The sequence below is a fragment of the Lepus europaeus genome, chromosome 6, assembly GCF_033115175.1.
Source record: "Lepus europaeus isolate LE1 chromosome 6, mLepTim1.pri, whole genome shotgun sequence".
In the NCBI taxonomy this organism is placed as follows: domain Eukaryota; kingdom Metazoa; phylum Chordata; class Mammalia; order Lagomorpha; family Leporidae; genus Lepus; species Lepus europaeus.
Genome location: NC_084832.1, coordinates 12955725 through 12972930, shown reverse-complemented (window position 1 = coordinate 12972930; position 17206 = coordinate 12955725). Strand labels below are relative to the sequence as shown.

Sequence of the window (17206 nt, the reverse complement as noted above, 5' to 3'; positions counted from 1 at the left end):
TAAAACAGGCATCCATATGGGACGCTAGCACTGCAGGTGGCAGCTTTACCTGTTACGCCACAGCGACAGCCCCTGAGAGTTTTATAAGTTTAGTTTTATATATGTATATATATTTTTATTTATTTGAGGGGAAGAGTTATAGATAGGCAGAGGTAGAGACAGAGAGAGAGGTCTTCCATCTGCTGGTTCACTCCCCAGATGGCCGGAGCTGGGCCGATCTGAAGCCAGGATCCAGGAGCCTCTTCCAGGTCTCCCACTCAGGTGCAAGGGCCCAAGCACTTGGGCCATCTTCCCTTGCTTTCCCAGGCCATAGCAGAGAACTGTATTGGAAGTGGAGCAGCTGAGACTTGAACCAGTGCACATATGGGGTGCTAGTGCCAAAGGCAGAGGCTTAACCCACTGCACCACAGCGCTGGCCCCAAGTTTTAGTTTTTGTACTTAGTTCTTTGGTCTACATTTTGTATATGGTGTTAGGTAAGCATCCAACTTCTTTCGTTAATATGTTTATATCCAGTTTTCCCAGCACCATTGAAAAAAAATGAGCTTTCATCCTTGAATAGTCTTGGCACTCTTGTCAAAAGATTTTTGGTAGAGCCTAGCATTTTGGTGCAATTGTTTAAGCTACCACCTGCAACACCAGTATACCATATCAAAGAGCTGGTTGGAGTCCTGGTTGCTCCATTTCTTTCTTTCTCTCTCTCTCTCTCTCTTTTAGATTTCTTTCTTTATTTGAAAGAGTTACACAGAGAGAGAAGGAGAGGCAGAGAGAATGAGAGAGCTCTTCCATCTCCTGGTTCACTCCCCAGTTGGCCTCAATGGCCAGAGCTGAGCCGATCTAAAGCCAGGAGCTTCCTCCAGGCCTTGCCACACGGGTGCAGAGACCCAAGGACTTGGACCATCTTCTACTGCTTACCCAGTCCATGCAGTGAGCTGGATTGGAAATGGAGCAGCCGGGACTCGAACCAGCACCCATATGGGAAGTCGTCACTGCAGGCGGCAGCATTACCCACTACGCCGCAGTGCTGACCCCAATTGTTCCATTTCTAATCCAGCTTCCTACTAACATACCTGGGAAGGCAGTGGAAGGTGGCCCAAGTGCTTGTGTCCCTGCCACTCATGCAGGAGGCCAGGATGGCGTTCTTGGCCTCTGACTCTGGCCTAGCCCATACCTGGCTGTTGCAGGCATTTGGGGAATGAACCAATAAATGGAAGATTGATCTCTCTCTCTCTCTTTTTCTTTTTCTCTTTCTCTCCCTCTCCCTCCTCATCCTTCTCTCCTTTCCCTGTCATTCTGTAATTAAAAAAAACAAAAGCTGAATTTTTAAAAATAAACCTTTTTAAAAAGTCATTTGACAGAGTATGTGAAGGGTCGTTTCTGGGCTCTCTTGTGTTGGTCTGTATGCCAGAAACACACTGATCCCTAGAGTGTCATAGTCCATTTTTAAATCAGGAAGTATGCATCTTCCCTTTTTGTTCTTCATGCTCAAGATTATTTTGACTGTTTAGTGTCTGTTGAGATTCCATAAGAATTTTGGGTGGATTTTTCTGTTTTTCAAGAATAAAAATAAAAAATCACTGGGATGTTGTTGGGAACTGGCACTGAAGGTGCAGCCCATACTGGGTGATACTGGCATCTTAACAGCATGAAGTCTCTCAATTCTTCAAAATGGGATAGACTTCCACTTATCTTTGTGTTCTTTAGTTTCTTTCAGCAAGCTGTTGTTTTTAGTATTACATAAGTCTTTTGCCTGGTTGAATTGATTCCTGAGTTTTCTATTTTTTGATCCTTTTGTACATGGAATTATTTTTTGCACTCGCTTTGGCAGCACATATACTAAAATTAGAACAACACAGAGAAAATTAGCGTGGTCCCTCTGCAAGGATGACATGGAAATTATTTTTATAATTTTCTTTCTAGATTGTCTTTGTTAGTATTTAGATATGCAGCAGGTTTATGTTGATTGTGTATCTCCTACTTTGCTGACACCATTTATTAATTCTAACAGGTACGGGAGTGTTTTTGGAAGAATCTTTAGGATTTCCAGCTATCAGATCACAGCATCTGTGAGCAGAGATAGTGCTGTTCCTCCCTTGCCAGCTTGAACGCCTTCTGCTTATTTTTCTTACCTAATTGCAGTGGCTGGAATTCTAGCTCAGTGTCAAATGGAAGTAGTGAAAGTAGGTGTCCTTGTCTTGTTAGCAATCTGAGAGGAAAAGATTTCAGTGTCTCTCTATGATGGTAATGTTTGCTGTAGGTTTTTCATATATGGCTTTATCGTGTTGAGGTAGTTTATTGAGTGCTTTATCACTGAAAAAGTGTGGAATTCTGTCAAGTTTCTGCACTAGTTGAGATGTTTGGGCGTTCCTCTCCTTTGTTCTGCTACTGGGTTGTATTACACTGATCCGTTTCCATGTGCAGAACTGGCCTTATATTCCAGGAACAAGTCCTACTTGGTCATTGTGTTTAATCGTTTGAATATGCTGCTGAATTCAGTTTGCAAATATTCTGTGAGGAATTTTGCATCACTGGACTGGTCATGAGGGACATGGGTCTATGGTTTATGTTTCTTGTAGTATCTGTCAATGAAAAATAATCACACAAATTTCAGGCTTTCTTGAAGTAGCTGGCTATAATAGATTTTACATTAAATAAAATGTTTTGTAAGATGTGCATTTCTGAAATCCATCTGTATATCACCATACCTCACATAGTACAATGTTGTGGAAAAATAGAAAATGTTTTATGTTGTGGAAAAATAGAACTCAGTCTCAAATTTGAGTTCATCAGCATTGGCTGTGAGGAGTGGCAGGAGTCCCACAAAACTTACTAGGCTCCCCCAAAAAGTAGTGTTTTTTTTTAAGTAAGTGAAAAGGTACACTAATCACAGTGAGATGTTAAAACCATGCAAAAGCTTATGACAAGAGCCTCGGGTGATTACTGACGTCATAAATAAGAGTGTTAATTGTTAAATCAACAACAGGAGTCACTGTGCACTTGCTCCCCATGTAGGACCTTTGTCCTTAATGTGTTGTACTATGAGAATTAACAGGAAAACTAGTAAGACTAGTAAAACTTGTCTTCAAACAGTACTTTATATTTTGTGTGTTTGTGTGGGTGCAAACTATTGAAATCTTAACTTAGTGTAGAGTTGATCTTCTGTATATAAAGATAATTAAAAATGAATCTTAATGAAGAATGGGATGGGAGAAGGAGTAGGAGATGGGATGGTTTGCGGGTGGGAGGGTGGTTATGGGGGGGAGAACCACTATAATCCAAAAGTTGTACTTTTGAAATTTATATTTATTAAATAAAAGTTTTCTATTAAAAAACATGCAAAATATTTGATGGTATTAATTTAGGGTGACTATTGATGTCATGAAGAGTACAGATAACATTTTTAAAAAGATTTATTTATTTGAAAGGGGGATAAGAGAGAGAGGGAGAGATCTTCCATCTGCTGGTTCACTCCCCAAAGGACAATAGCAGGGCAGGGCCAGGCTGAAGCTGGGAGCCAGGAACTCCATCCAGGTCTCCCACATGGGTGGCAGAGTCCAGGAACTTGGGTCATCTGCTGCTGCCTTCCCCAAGCACATTAGCAGAAGGCTGGATCAGAAGCAGAGCTGCTGGGACTCGAACAGGTGCCCCGATATGGGATACTGGTGTTAGGTTGATATTAAGCAGTGGCTTCATCTGCTGTGCCACAGTGCCAGTCCCCAGCTAATGTTCTTTTTTAAAAGGATCGTGCTGTTTCTCAGGGGAGTAAAACATGAGGGTGCCAGGGCTTAAACTCTTCCTTAACTGGCAGTCTGACCACCTCATCTGTCACGGCATGGCTTGCTTTGTTTTCTCTTTAGCTGACGTGTAATTGTAAATCGCACCATTGTTCGGTTCTATTTGTGTATCTGTTTCTTGCCTTGTTCTCCAGGATGCTACCTGGACAGCGTTTAGAGTTAGCTTCACTCTCCTCTCAGAAAATTACACCAATGAATGGTTCTATCTATTTTTTTGAAGTCTCAGCCAAAATGATACTTCCTGGGCTGATTGTCTCTATTAATGTTTCCTAGTTTTTCAGTGTGCGATTGTGTTCTTCCATAACTGAAAAAGATTATCCAAGCACTCTGTTCTGGTTTTGCCTAAAATTAAAAGCTTCTTCACAAATCTGTAGGTACAGAGGTTCTGTTCTGGACCAACCCCAGTTTGTTCTCCTGCAGAAAACCGTCTCCCACAGCGGGCGTCTCCAGGCTGTGGTACAGCTCCTCGGCCGGGCACAAGTACGTTCCACGGCGGGCAGTGCTGTATGTACCTGGGAACGATGAGAAGAAGATACAGAAGATCCCGTCCCTGAAGGTGGACTGTGCGGTGCTCGACTGTGAGGACGGCGTGGCTGTCAACAAAAAGGTACTGGGCGTGAGCTGACGGTGGGGGTGGGAGGAATGGACTGAAATGGGGATCTCTTGGCTCGCTCACAGCTGGGAAAGACTCTACCCTACTCATCTTTTGCTGATAACAAAATTTTTTGATGCAGTCTTTATGTCAGTTCTGAATGTGTGTGTGTATGAGAAAAAGGAGAAATCCAACCAAAATATGTTTTAAAATCATGACCTGAAGTAGATGTGATGTTGTGTACTTAAAGAGACAGACAATCTGTTTTGGCCATGATGTTTGCTAGCTTAGGTAAATGAGTCTTATAATTCTACAACTATGGTGTAAATTGTTCAGATCAATAAAATGCAATTAGGAACTGGGTTCTTCTTTTTACCACCTTGTATATTGAGTGGTCGTCTCATTTCTTCTGGGACAAGTGCCAAGAAAATGAGAGGCGGCCTCCTATGGGTGAGTACCATTTTCCTTCCTTAATTAAAGGGAAGCTCCATACCGAACCATAGGGTTGTTCCAGCTTCTGGCTGATCGCCTCATGGTCTAAGCGGACAGTGAGTCTTCAAAAATCCCCACTTCTAAAAAGGTTCCTACTGAGCGCTCACATAGTGGGGACTTTTTGTTTCATTTTATTTAACTTTGCTTTCTATTTGTTTTATGATGAACATGCATTTGTTCAGTAGTTAGGTGATATGTGTAAATCTTTATAGTAATAACATGTTATGTAGAACTTCTTTTAATTAAAAATACGATTTCCTGTGACCTTTACCTACTCAGTCCTTTTGACAGTGAGGTTGACCTGGGAATGAATGGTGAGACTGGGGGACAAGGAGGGAGCCGTTCTCTGTGTTTGTCCCTGTTGGGGTAGTTTCTTGCCCAGTGTGATCTGAAATACGATGGCTGTGCTATACAACTTTCTGAATTATTTGCTTTGCTTGGAGATTGTAGCAACCAAGTATTTACCTTATTTTAAAAAACATTAATTTCTATCATCTTCCTAATGATCAAACCAAGGCTTTCCAAAGTGTTTGGAAAAGGATTAGAATAAGAATGTGGAATCCACAGTGTGCGCTCAACATTTTTGGCATGTGTCAAGGAAAATGCAATTAATCTTCTTTCTCCCAGAGATTAAGGTAAATAGGCCTTTTTTTAAGCATATAGTATAATTCCAGTTTGCTCCCGTCCCTACACTCATGTAGTGCACACTAAAATTAGATACTAAATTGTAATTCCAGTTCTGTATGACCCAAGGCAATCCACTCTACTTCTTTGCCTCAATTTCTTATCTATTCTGTAGACATGACAATATCTCTTTTGTCAGGGGCAAGGATTATTAGGAGAAAAAAGTTGACAAAGTGCCTGGGAGTAGCTTGATTTCCTTTAGGAAATAGATTCGATAAATCCCGAAGTAATCATGATTAGAGGGGAATTTATTTGAGCGTTGTAGCACAGTGAGACACTAGGTACCCTGATAAACTTCTAATCACATTTCTGGACGAACCCAGAGGCTGTCATTCTGTGCTCCCCTGAGGATGTTTCTTGCCACCCAGATGTGCTGGAATCATGGTCCCTTCCTGCCTCACATTTCCCTCCTGTTTATCTGTAGTAGAAGCCGTAGAGCTCCTGCTTAGCCAAGACCTAGGGAAGAGAGGGGAGAGCAGAGCTAATGGTGGCCGAGCTGTGCCTGCTGTCTCGGAGGGCTCATGACTCAGTCCATTCTGTGTCTGTGTGAGGACGCACCCATGCTACTGCTGCTCAGCATTGCACTGTTAGATACGTTTGTTTACCTATGCAGGTCTTGAGGTTATAACGTTCCTTTTTAATCCACAGAGAGTGCTGTTAAGCCAGCCTAGGTCTTGCTTTAAAAGAAAAAAAAAATTAAAATTTACTTATTTGAGTGGCAGAGTTTCAGAGAAAGGGAGAGACACACAGAGACAGGTCTTCCACCTGCTGGTTCGCTCCCCAAATGGCTGCAACAGCTGGAGCTGGGCCGATCTGAAGCCAGGAACCAGGAACTTTTTCTAGGTCTCCAGGTGGGTATAGGGGCCCAAGTGCCTGGGCCATCTTCCACTGCTTTCTCAGGCCATTTGCAGGGAGCTGGATCGGAAGTGGAGCAGCCGGGACTAGAATTGGCACCCGTATGGGATGCTTGCGCTGCAGACGGAGGCTTAACCAACTATGCACTATTCCCTCCAAATTTCTTTTTTCTTAAAATATCTAACTGAGACCTAATTTCATGTCATAGATTTCATTTCATAGCCCTAGCCTGTCAAGGTCTTTTTTTGGATTTTGATTTCATCATCCAACATTTATATCGTCTGAGAATTTGACATGCTCACCATATGAAAATTTAACAAGTTTCTGATGGAAATACGGAAGAGGTTGGAGCCAAGTCTGCACATGGTGTGCCACTAAAAACTTTAGTTCAGGTTTATTCAGCAGACATCGGTACAGTGCTGACTAAGGGCAGCCACTGAACCTTGCATGGCACCCCAGTGAGAGCCACGAGGCCTAGCAAGGTCTGGTTTGTGAGTAATGCTGGGAGTATGGTTATTCGGTGACACAGCTCTCCTAAAATCCAGCCTTTCATGAGGATATTATGAGATTTTTTTTTTTAGAATGAAGATACCTCCAATGTACCTATCTGGAAATAACTTCTCAGGGCTGGCACCTGCTCCACTTCCGATCCAGCTCCCTGCTAATGGCCTGGGGAAGCAGTAGAAGAGGGCCCAAGTGCCCGGGCTCTTGCCACCTACATGGGAGACCCTGGCTCGGTCCTGGATGTTATGGCCACTTAGGGAGTGAACCAGCAGGTGGAAGATCTCTGTCTCCTCCTCTCTCTCTCTAACTCTGACTTTCAAATAAATAAATACATCTTTTTTAAAAAAATAATTAAATTCTGAGAACCCACTATTTCTACCTCACCAGAAAAATAAGACTGGGTAGACAAGACGTGTTCTCAAGGAACCTTTCAGTCTCTAATTGCTACCATCCCTTTCTGCAATGCTGGGAATGCCGACAAATGGTTTACAGGGTATTTACTATGTAATATGTGCTATATCACATAGATTTCCGTAGCTGTCCTGTTTACCTATATGATCTCATTTAGTCTTTTTTTTTAAAGGCACATTAACAGGGAGCCAGCCACAGCGCCGGCCCCTCCTTGCAGCAACGTTTTGAGCCGTGGCCAGTGTCACACTGCCATGCACTGGGAGCACTCAGATTTGAAGCTCCTAGAGTTTTTCCCAGAAATCAGCCTCCGCTTCAGCTGCTGACATGGGCCGCAGATCACCTTTCCCTGGTCTTAGAGAGGTAGATTTGCCCTCTCTCTATCCTTTGTCAGCTTTGGGTTCTCTGTTACTTCACAAGGTCGCTGACAGGCGCTGTGTTTCGCGGTCCCGGGGTTGTAATTCATGTAGGTCGAGGTCCTTCAGTTCCTGTGATACGTCTGAGTCGGAAACTCCTCGCATGGTTGTTCATTCTTTCTTGAGGTCAACTCTTAATCGTGTTTCTTATTTGAATATTCTTCTTGATGGAGAAACAGAGGTGATATTTAGCGATTTTATTTCTTGCTAAAGAAATCCATATTGAAAGTCTCATTTCAGAGGATCTTGCAGTTTTCTCAGCCGGACTCTTATTGCCTAACTCGGATTTCTTGGAATTATTAAATGTAATACTTCATATCTCATTTTACTTTTTTAATTAAAAGACTAAGTCCATATTTTGTTTGATTGCTTCTGCAGAGTATGGGTTTCTAATGAAAACAATAGTTTTCTCAAAGCAGTTTATAAGTGTGTAATAGCTTCCAGCAAGCTCTAATCCTGTCCTGCTAATCCAATTTGTGTTTAAGTAGCTCCGTGGAGTCAAGGATGCCACCACCAGTTCACCTTCCCAAGCATGGGAGATGAAAAGACCACCCGCTTATCTTTGCCTCTCATTGTTAAACTAGTAAGGAGGTGCAGGCCATCTAAGCCGTGCTTACCAGGCTGAGTAGGAGTGACAATGATGAGGCCAAGGAGGTGGGAAGGAGTGGAGGAGGTGGAGGCAGGATCCAGCTGTCCCAGTGCAGTAAATATTCAAATGCAGTTAAGGTTTAAATTTGTAAATTTTAAACAAATACTCCTTATTTAATTAAATACAGAGTACTTGTGGCACCATAACAGGCTGGAGGGTTCCAAAGATGGTTGAAAGGTCCCCAATCCAGAATAGTCATTGACTGATAGTGAGACAGGCACAAAAGCAAATACAACCCAGCAAGATGGGGTCCATTCTTTTTATTGTCATTTGGTTCTAAGTGTTTTTTAACTTAATTTTTAGAAAATAATTATTTATTTGAAAGAGTTACACACAGAGAGAAGGAGAGGCAGAGGGAGAGAGAGAAAGAAGTCTTCCATTCACTGGTTCACTCCCAAGTTGGCTGCAATGGCCAGAGCTACACCGATCTGAGGCCAGGAGCAGGGAGCTTCTTCCAGGTCTCCCTCACAGGTGCAGGGGCCTAAGCACTGGGGCCATCCTCCACTGCTTTCCCAGGCCATAACAGAGAGCTGGATTGGAAGTAGAGCAGCCGGGACTCGAACTGGTGTCCATATAAGATGCCGGCACTGCAGGTGGCGGCTTTACCTGCTATGCCACAGTTCCAGCCCCTAATTTAATTTTTAATTGCTGTTTTGCTTGAGCCATGAAATACATAAGAGTGCTTTTCAAACTTTGTTAGGAAGAATCAATTTGATTATTTTTATTTCTTCCTTTGTTCCTGTTTCTTTTAATCAGTTGTGAAAGAGTACTTTGTAAGATAGAGTAAAATTGAATTGTTAGAAAAATTAAATGTTGCTTGGGTGTCAGCAATATCAAGTGCTATACAAACTTCTAGGTTTACTTTCTGTCTTGTGCCTACACAGTGGCATGGTAAGATTTTTATGGACCAAGAGTGGGCCAAACAGCACACTTTGAGTAGCAAGGACTTTGAATTTTAATTTTTATATTTTAAAAATCTTTTTATTATTGACCTCCAGTGAAATGGTGAGTAGAGTCTGTGGTGTGAACCACGTGATTCTTTGGAATTTGCTGAGTCCTGCTTCGTGGCTTTGTACAGAAGCCGTTTTTGTAAATGTTCCATGAGCTTAAGGGGACAACATGTTTTCTATTTACTAGACACAGAGTTCTATGTATTTTCCACTGGACCAAGCTTGTTAATTATGCTGTTCATGTGTCTAAATCTTTACAAATTTTCATCTGGTTGATATAACAGTAATTTAGAAGCTAATTGAAAGCTACACTCCGGGGGAGATTTTGCCATCTTTTTCTGAAATTCCTTTTTTTTTTTAAAGATGTGTTTGTTTGAAAGAGTTACATAGAGAGGGAGAGAGAGAGAGCATGCACGATTCCATCCATTGGTTTACTCTCTTGATGGCCACATTGGCCAGGTCCTGCCTTTAGTAGGGAGCTGGATTGGAAGTAGAGTAGCCAGGACATGAACCAGCGCCCATATGGAATTCCGGCATTGCAGGTGGTAGCTTTACTGGTAACACCACAACACTGGCTGCACTGTTTTTAATTTTTAAAAAATGTTTGTTTTCATTTATCTAAAGGCAGAGTATCAGAGGAGAGAGTGAGCGAGCGCGAGAGCGCATGTGAGAGAGAACTACCATCTGCTGGCTTACTCTCCAAATGCTTGCAACAGCCAGGGCTGTGCTAGATTGAAAGTAGGAGGCTAGAACTCCATACAGGTGTCCCACATGGGTGGCAGGGACCCAAGCACTTGAACCATCATCTGCTACCTCCTAGGGTGCACATCAGCAGGAAGCTGGATCAGAAGCAGAGTAGTCAGGATTCAACAGGTGCTCCAGTGTGGGATGCAGGTGTGTCAGGCAGTGGCTTAACTCACTGCACCACAGTGCCTTCCCCTGTTTTAAAATTTTTATATCCATGTTAATAATCTCTGTCTTCTAACTGGAACATTACTTTAAATGTAACTACTGACAAATTTAGATTTAATTATACTATTATATTTTGCCCTGCTTTCCCCACTTTTTTTGGTTTCTTTTTTTCGTTTTTCTCACCTTCAAAGATTGACTTTTATTTATTTATTTTTTTACTGTCCTCCTTGTGTCTTAAAATCTTCTCATATTTTCTGTCTCCTTTCTGTGTTATACATCTAATTTCTAGTTTTCCAATTCTCTCTTCAGTTGTGTCTAATCTGTTTAACATGGCCTCTGAGTTTTTCATTTTAACTGTTACATTTTTCATGTGTAGATCTCTATTTGTTTATTTTTTTCATATCTTCTTGGCATAGTCTGAATCTAATCATTTCAGAATGTGGGGGTTTAAATAACTTTGTGTTTTTGCTGCTGACTCTCGATGATGGTGCTTCCATGTTGATTGGAACTAATTCATGGGACTCCCAAGGGTTAGACTGGGAAGGTTTTTCTGCCAGAGAATTTGTGTTTGCTCCTGCTGGGTGTGAGAGAGATTACTAGTCTGGGGGTCTCAGTTCGTTTTCCCTTACCTTGCAGATAATCACAAGGCTTAATATTCCCATACCAAGTCTGGCTCAGGGCATTTGGTTCTTGGTTTTCTTATTTTTCTAATCCTTCACAAATCAGAATTCAGCTCATTGTTTTTATTTTATGTTGTTTTCTGGAAAATTATCCTACAGTTTTAGGATCCTAGCAATGCAGTCTTTCATTGAAATATGCCCCTGTGTGGTAGGAAGGCCCCTCCAAGAATGTGGTCTACTGCATTGCCAGAAGTAAAGTTCCCTTTCTAAAACAAATTTCTTTTTTTAAATAAAATTTTGAACAATTAGTCCACAATTCATTCTTATATATAAGAGTCAAGTAGGGCCGGCGCCGTAGCTCAACAGGCTAATCCTCCGTCTTGCGGCGCCGGCACACCAGGTTCTAGTCCCGGTCGGGGCACCGATCCTGTCCCGGTTGCCCCTCTTCCAGGCCAGCTCTCTGCTGTGGCCAGGGAGTGCAGTGGAGGATGGCCCAAGTGCTTGGGCCCTGCACCCCAAGGGAGACCAGGAGAAACACCTGGCTCCTGCCATTGGATCAGCGTGGTGTGCCGGCTGCAGCGCGCCAGCCACGGCGGCCATTGGAGGGTGAACCAACGGCAAAGGAAGACCTTTCTCTCTGTCTCTCTCTCACTGTCCACTCTGCCTGTCAAAAAAAAAAAAAAAAAAAAAAGAGTCCAGTAGATTTAAAACAAAGCGACCCCGACTCCCAGCCGTTATTCCCTTTCCTGGAGACTCCCCATCTGCTCTTGCAGCTCATCACTGTGGCGTGTTCTTCTGTACACATTAGAGTTGTCTTCTTCAGTGTCAGGTACAGTAGATTGACCCGCCTCTATGAGGTGTGAAGATTTACCTCCCACCCCCACCTTCTCACCACCTGTGAGCCCTGCCCCTCCCCTAATTGTTCTCTGCGTCTGTGTTGTGAGTTTGGTGGGGTTAGGGCTGCTGTGCAAGCCGTTTCCAGGTGCAGGTGTGGGAATGAACTGATGACTTCCCTGCACGCCTGCCCTATGGTCTTCTGTGCAGGTGGAGCTCTGACTGTCTCCTCCTCTGGCATCACTCCCTCAGGGCTCCCTCCTGACTGCTCTCCTCCAGCAGGCTCAGAAGCCGGCATCCCGTCAGTGGCCCTCCTGGGGTCTGCACCCTCTCTTCCTCACTGTCTCCCTTTTCATTTCTGGGTATCTGCGTGTTTGGGTGTGGCCCTCGGTGCTGCTGTGGCTCGAAGGAAAGACCCCCTGGGATGCCTGGAAGAGATTTGTGACCCTAATTCTCTTTGTAACAATGAGGGGTGTGTGGGGAGTTTATGGTCATGAGGGTCTCATGCAGACCCCTCAGGAAGCCAAAAGGGTGATCTGAGTTGGGGTTCCAGGAAGGTTTTGCTACAGGCCCTTGGGCTAATGAGACCTGGGATGTGACTTGTGGGCGGTTTCATTGGACACCGGTAACCCAGCTCAGTGGAGGCCTGGTGATGGAAAATGTCTAAATTCCCCCATTTTGACACTATCTAGCCAGGAAACTTGAATCCTGTGACCTCAGGAGCCTGGTTAATCTGTCCCACGAGGATGGTGATAATGAAACAGACAGCACCCCCCACAGAGCCAGCGGGGAGGCCAAGCAGAAGAGCACTTTGCAAACCCTCAGCTGCTGGATAAACGGTGCTGCTGTGTTTTTTGTTTTTGTTTTTGTTTTTTTAATTTTTTTTAAAGCAGTGCTGTCATTTTCAAAGAGATGAGGCTTAGGAGATATAGGAGAAGGGAGGTTTAGCATGTTCCTTAAAGTGTCTCTGACATGAGAGAGCACAACTTGATGGTCAAGAAGACAGGACCCGGAGCCAGCCTGTGTCTGAGTCGTGACCCTGCGCAAAGGGTGCCCCAGCTTCCTTGGATGCGAAATGAGAGTATTAACGGTGACAACAGGACTGCACCTCACAGAATAGGACTCACTGGGCTTAGGGCAGGCCTGTCACTGAGCAACGCTCTGTGAGTAGTAAATATGGAAATGGCCACGGTCTTACCCCTCCTCCTGGCCAAGCTCTGACAGCATCAGTTCGAGTCTCTGGTGATTGTTAGAAGGCCAGGGTTTACTGGAAGTGGTTCACACCTTCCATTCCTGACTTGCACAGGGTAGTATACTGGGCAGTTAGGTTTTTCCTCTAATGTTGCAGACTGCCAGTTTTGCCATTTGTTTTTAAACCTTCCCCCTCAACGCTGGTACACAAATAACGACTCTATTTGCTAAAAATATTTATTTTATTTATTTGAAAGGCAGAGTGACAGAGAAAGAAGGAGACAGAGATATCTTCACCTGCTTGTTCCTTCCACACGTGGCCACAGTAGGCAGGGCCGGGCCAGGCTGATGCTAGGAACCTGGAGCTCCATCCAGGTTTTCTACACGAGTGGTCGGGGACCAAGTGCCTGGTCCATCCGCTGCTGCTTTCCAAGGCACATTAGCAGGGAAGTGGACCATTAGTGGAGCAGCCGGAACTCCAGCTTGTACGCGGATATGGGATATCTGTGTCGCAGGCAGTGGCTTACCCCAATGCACCACAGCGCTGGCCCCAAATACGGACTGGACACGGAACAATACCACTTTTCCAATCGTTACCCTTGCAGGTCTCTCAACACTTGGAGGGTAGAGACAACTGTCTTAGAATTCAGCCCCTTCCATCACCCCCTGGAAACCAGAGAAAAAATTCTCCTTGAGCTGCTAAGCAGTAGATTTTTATTTTGTATTTCTTTTTAAAACTTTTTTAATGGGCCGGCTCCACGGCTCAATAGGCTAATCCTCCGCCTGCAGCACCGGCGCCCCGGGTTCTAGTCCCGGTCGGGGCGCTGGATTCTGTCCCGGTTGCTCCTCTTCCAGTCCAGCTCTCTGCTGTGGCCAGGGAGTGCAGTGGAGGATGGCCCAAGTGCTTGGGCCCTGCACTTGCATGGGAGACCAGGAGAAGCACCTGGCTCCTGCCTTCGGATCAGCGCGGTACACCGGCCGCAGCATCCATTGAGGGGTGAACCAACTGCAAAGGAATACCTTTCTCTCTGTCTCTCTCTCTCACTGTCCACTCTGCCTGTCAAAAAAAAAAAAACTTTTTGAATGGGGCCAGCGTTTGGGTGTAGCGGGCTAAGCTGCTGCCTTCAATGCCAGTATACCGTATGAGTGCTGATTCCAGTCCTGGCTGCTCCACTGATGATCCAGCAGTGCCTGGGAAAGCAGTAGAAGATGGCCCAAGTGCTTGGGTCCCTGCCACCCACATGGGAGATGTAGATGAAGCTCCTGGCTCCTGGCTTCTGCCTGGCTCAGCCTTGGTCATTGTGGCCATCTAGGGGAATGAACCAGCGGATGGAAGATCTCTCTTTCTCTGTCTTTCTCAAATAAATTTTTTAAAAATATTTTATTTATTTACTTGAGAGGCAGAGTTACAGAAAGAGGGAGAGATAGAGAGAAAGGTCTACCATCTGCTGGTTCACACCCTAGCTGGCCACAATAACTGGAGCTACACCAATCTGAAACCAGGATCCAGGAGCTTCTACTGGGTTTCCCACATGGGCACAGGGGCCCAAGCACTTAGACATCTTCCACTGCTTTCCCAGGCCATAGCGGAGAGCTAAATTGGAAGAGGAGCAGCCAGGACACGAACTGACGCCCATATGGGATACTGGCACCACAGATGTAGGCTTAACCTATTATGACACTACACTGGCCTCCAAAGTTTTCTTCTTAAAATATCTAGCTGGGACTAAATACATCTTCTAAAAATGTATTTATTTGTTATTTTTGCTTTTTATTATTATGTATGCATTATTTATTTGAGAAGCAGAGAAAGAGGCTGGGAGAAATCTCCCCATCCACTGCTTCACTCTTCAAGTGCCCACAACAGCTGTGGTTGGGCCACCTGGGTCTCCCAGATGAAGGCAAGGGCTCAAGTACTTAATCCATCACCTGCTGCCTCCCAGTGTGCACAGTAGCAGGAAGCTGGAGTTGGAAGTGGAGCTGGAACTTGCACTCAGGTGTCCCAAACTCATCCCAACTCCTGGGCCCAATGCTCCCCCACCCCCACTTTTACTTTGCATTTCTGAGCCAGATGCTTGAGCAGTTTCTAGAAGAAAGGTTGTGAGCAAAAGGCCAAGGAAGGCAGCAAAATCTGCCTGGGAGAGTGATGGCCAGGACAGTTCTGAGCAGGGCAGATTAGGGCCTGAGGCTGTGCTCTGAGCACAGGATGTGACCCTCTGGTGGGACACCTGGCGAGTGCCCCTCCCAGATCCCACTTGCTTCCCAGGGCAGAGGGCCCAGGGCTGTCCAGAGAGCCTCTTGGAGCAACTACCCTCTGCTGGGAAAACCAAGAGGAAGCTGTTCGTCTTCTGAGCAACAGTGCTGGTGACAGCAGCCCCCTGGGTTTCTCCTGTCTCCCTCCATCCTGGGGGTCTGGACGCAGGGAGGCCTCAAGGAAGACCAGCAGGTGTGGGGCATGCAGTAGTGGAGGCAGCGCCGCAGAGGCGAGGCTTGTACAGCTTCGGCCCCACGGGCGGCCCTTTCCCGAGGGCCTCTTACCACATGTTGATTCCGACCCTGGCTCCTCCAGCAGCCTGGCGGACTAGAGACCGGGCCGTGATTCCAGCACCTGCAGGAGCTGCTCCTGAAGAAACACCCAGCATCCAGCACACTTACTTCTTACTGCTTCTCAGTTCATGTGCATACGTCCTCGTGCTTCTGATTTCTGTGCAGACGGAAGATCCTCTTCCACCCTGAGCATGTGTGCTCGCTCGTTTGCATTTCCTCTCTTGCATGTGTGTGCTCACACACGACTGCATAGACACTAGAGCCCCCTTTGTCATGACGTACACATGTGGTACACACGCAGCTCCATGGAGCCAGTTGTGAATTCCTCTGTGCTGGCCCTTGTTCTGTAATGAATCGGTAGAGTGTGAGGTGTGCTGTGCCCACAGGGCACAAAGATGTGTGGTGGCGGAGGCCATGTCTGTGGGGGTGTGGAGCTCCAATGCCTCTTCAGTAGGGGTGTGAGATTACCCAGGTGCCTTGTCTTTATTCAAAGACTTAAGAGCTTGAGAGATTTCTTCAGTAGGTGTTGGGGTATCTGTGAGTCTTTTTGGAACTGGGTGGAGGGCTGAACTGTGCTTAGGAGCTCTGCAAGGTCTTTTTGATCCTTCAAGGTTCTGATATAAAAACCTCTCCAGTTTTTTACAAAAGTAGTAAAATGTTTTCAGTCTTTTATTAATCCCTTCATGGCCTTAAATAACCTTTTCCCCTTTTGAGTAATTGTCAGAGAAAAGAAAAGAAAGAGAACCAAACAATTTTTCCCCTCTCATTGTTTTATTCTTCAAGCCAGGCATGTTCTTAATGCAAAGATTCAAGTATTTCTATTAGGGTCATAATAGTCAGCAATTTCCATTTAATGAGCTCGACAAAGTCTCTCTACAAAGAGATGCAGGCTTTAAACTGCCAGTTATTTCCTTTCCTGAAATTCCTAGGAATCCAATTAAGTAACACTGAGTGTGATCTATAATACGATGTATCTGACTATGGAAAGCTCAGGCCTAGGCAGTAAAATGTATCTTTGAGCTCTAGCTCAAAATAAAGCTCTAAAAAACAGCAAGAAAAGAACCCGGCTTACATGGTCCAAAGCTTTATTAACTTGGACTCTGGAGCCATTTCCTCCAACAGGAAGAGAGAGCTCGGAGACTGTAATCAGAGCATCATTAAGCTTACTGTACTTATTCCATATTTAGCTACTAATTAAAAGCCCTCCTTTTTTATCTTGGAAACAAGCTCCCGGGTGCTGTTCACAAAATCAACCCAAAAGGTTCAGTTTTGCTAAGTCCCTGTAGCTGAAGAACTAAGTGTGAGGGGTCTCAGGAAGTTCTTGGAGCTCTTCCTGGAGGTGATCTGGGAAAATGACTCACTATTCACCTGCCCCAGAAAACCCCTCAAAGTCATGCCAGTCAAGAGGTAAAAATCTTCGTGTTCACCTTAAGAACGCCCAAGAAACTGCCCAGGCCATCAAGGGTGTGCATCTCCAAACAGCAACCCTGTATCTGGAAGATGTCCCATTTAAAGAAACCGTGTGGCCATTCCATCATCCTCCCGGTGGTGGAGTTGATAGGTGTGCCCGAACCAGACAGGGGGGCTGGACATAGGGTCAGTGGCCCAAAGGGAGTGCTAAATTTTTGTTGCACATGGTGGAAAATGCAGACAGATGCCAAACCTAAGCATCTGGATGGTGATTCTCTGGTCATGGAACACTCCCAGGTGAACGAAGCCCTCATGATGTACCACCCTGACTACAGAGCTCAGGGCCAGCT

The 17206-nt window shown here is 45.0% G+C and overlaps 1 protein-coding gene and 1 non-coding gene across 10 annotated transcripts in view; both read left to right on the top strand.

Moving 5' to 3' along the window:
- Window positions 1-17206, top strand: part of CLYBL (citramalyl-CoA lyase) — a 242216-nt gene that overhangs the window by 127606 nt on the left and 97404 nt on the right. For all 9 annotated transcript variants that reach the window (XR_009866184.1, XR_009866183.1, XM_062193982.1 and 6 more), the window contains exon 2: window positions 4213-4399. Coding sequence is in view for 7 of the 9 variants with exons in the window: in XM_062193982.1 (XP_062049966.1) it covers window positions 4213-4399 (187 nt within the window). In the remaining 2 variants the exon portion in view is untranslated. The remainder of the gene's footprint in view (window positions 1-4212; window positions 4400-17206) is intronic.
- On the top strand, window positions 1811-1913 carry LOC133762637 (U6 spliceosomal RNA). The gene has a single exon (XR_009866309.1). It is a non-coding gene; the product is annotated as a U6 spliceosomal RNA (small nuclear RNA).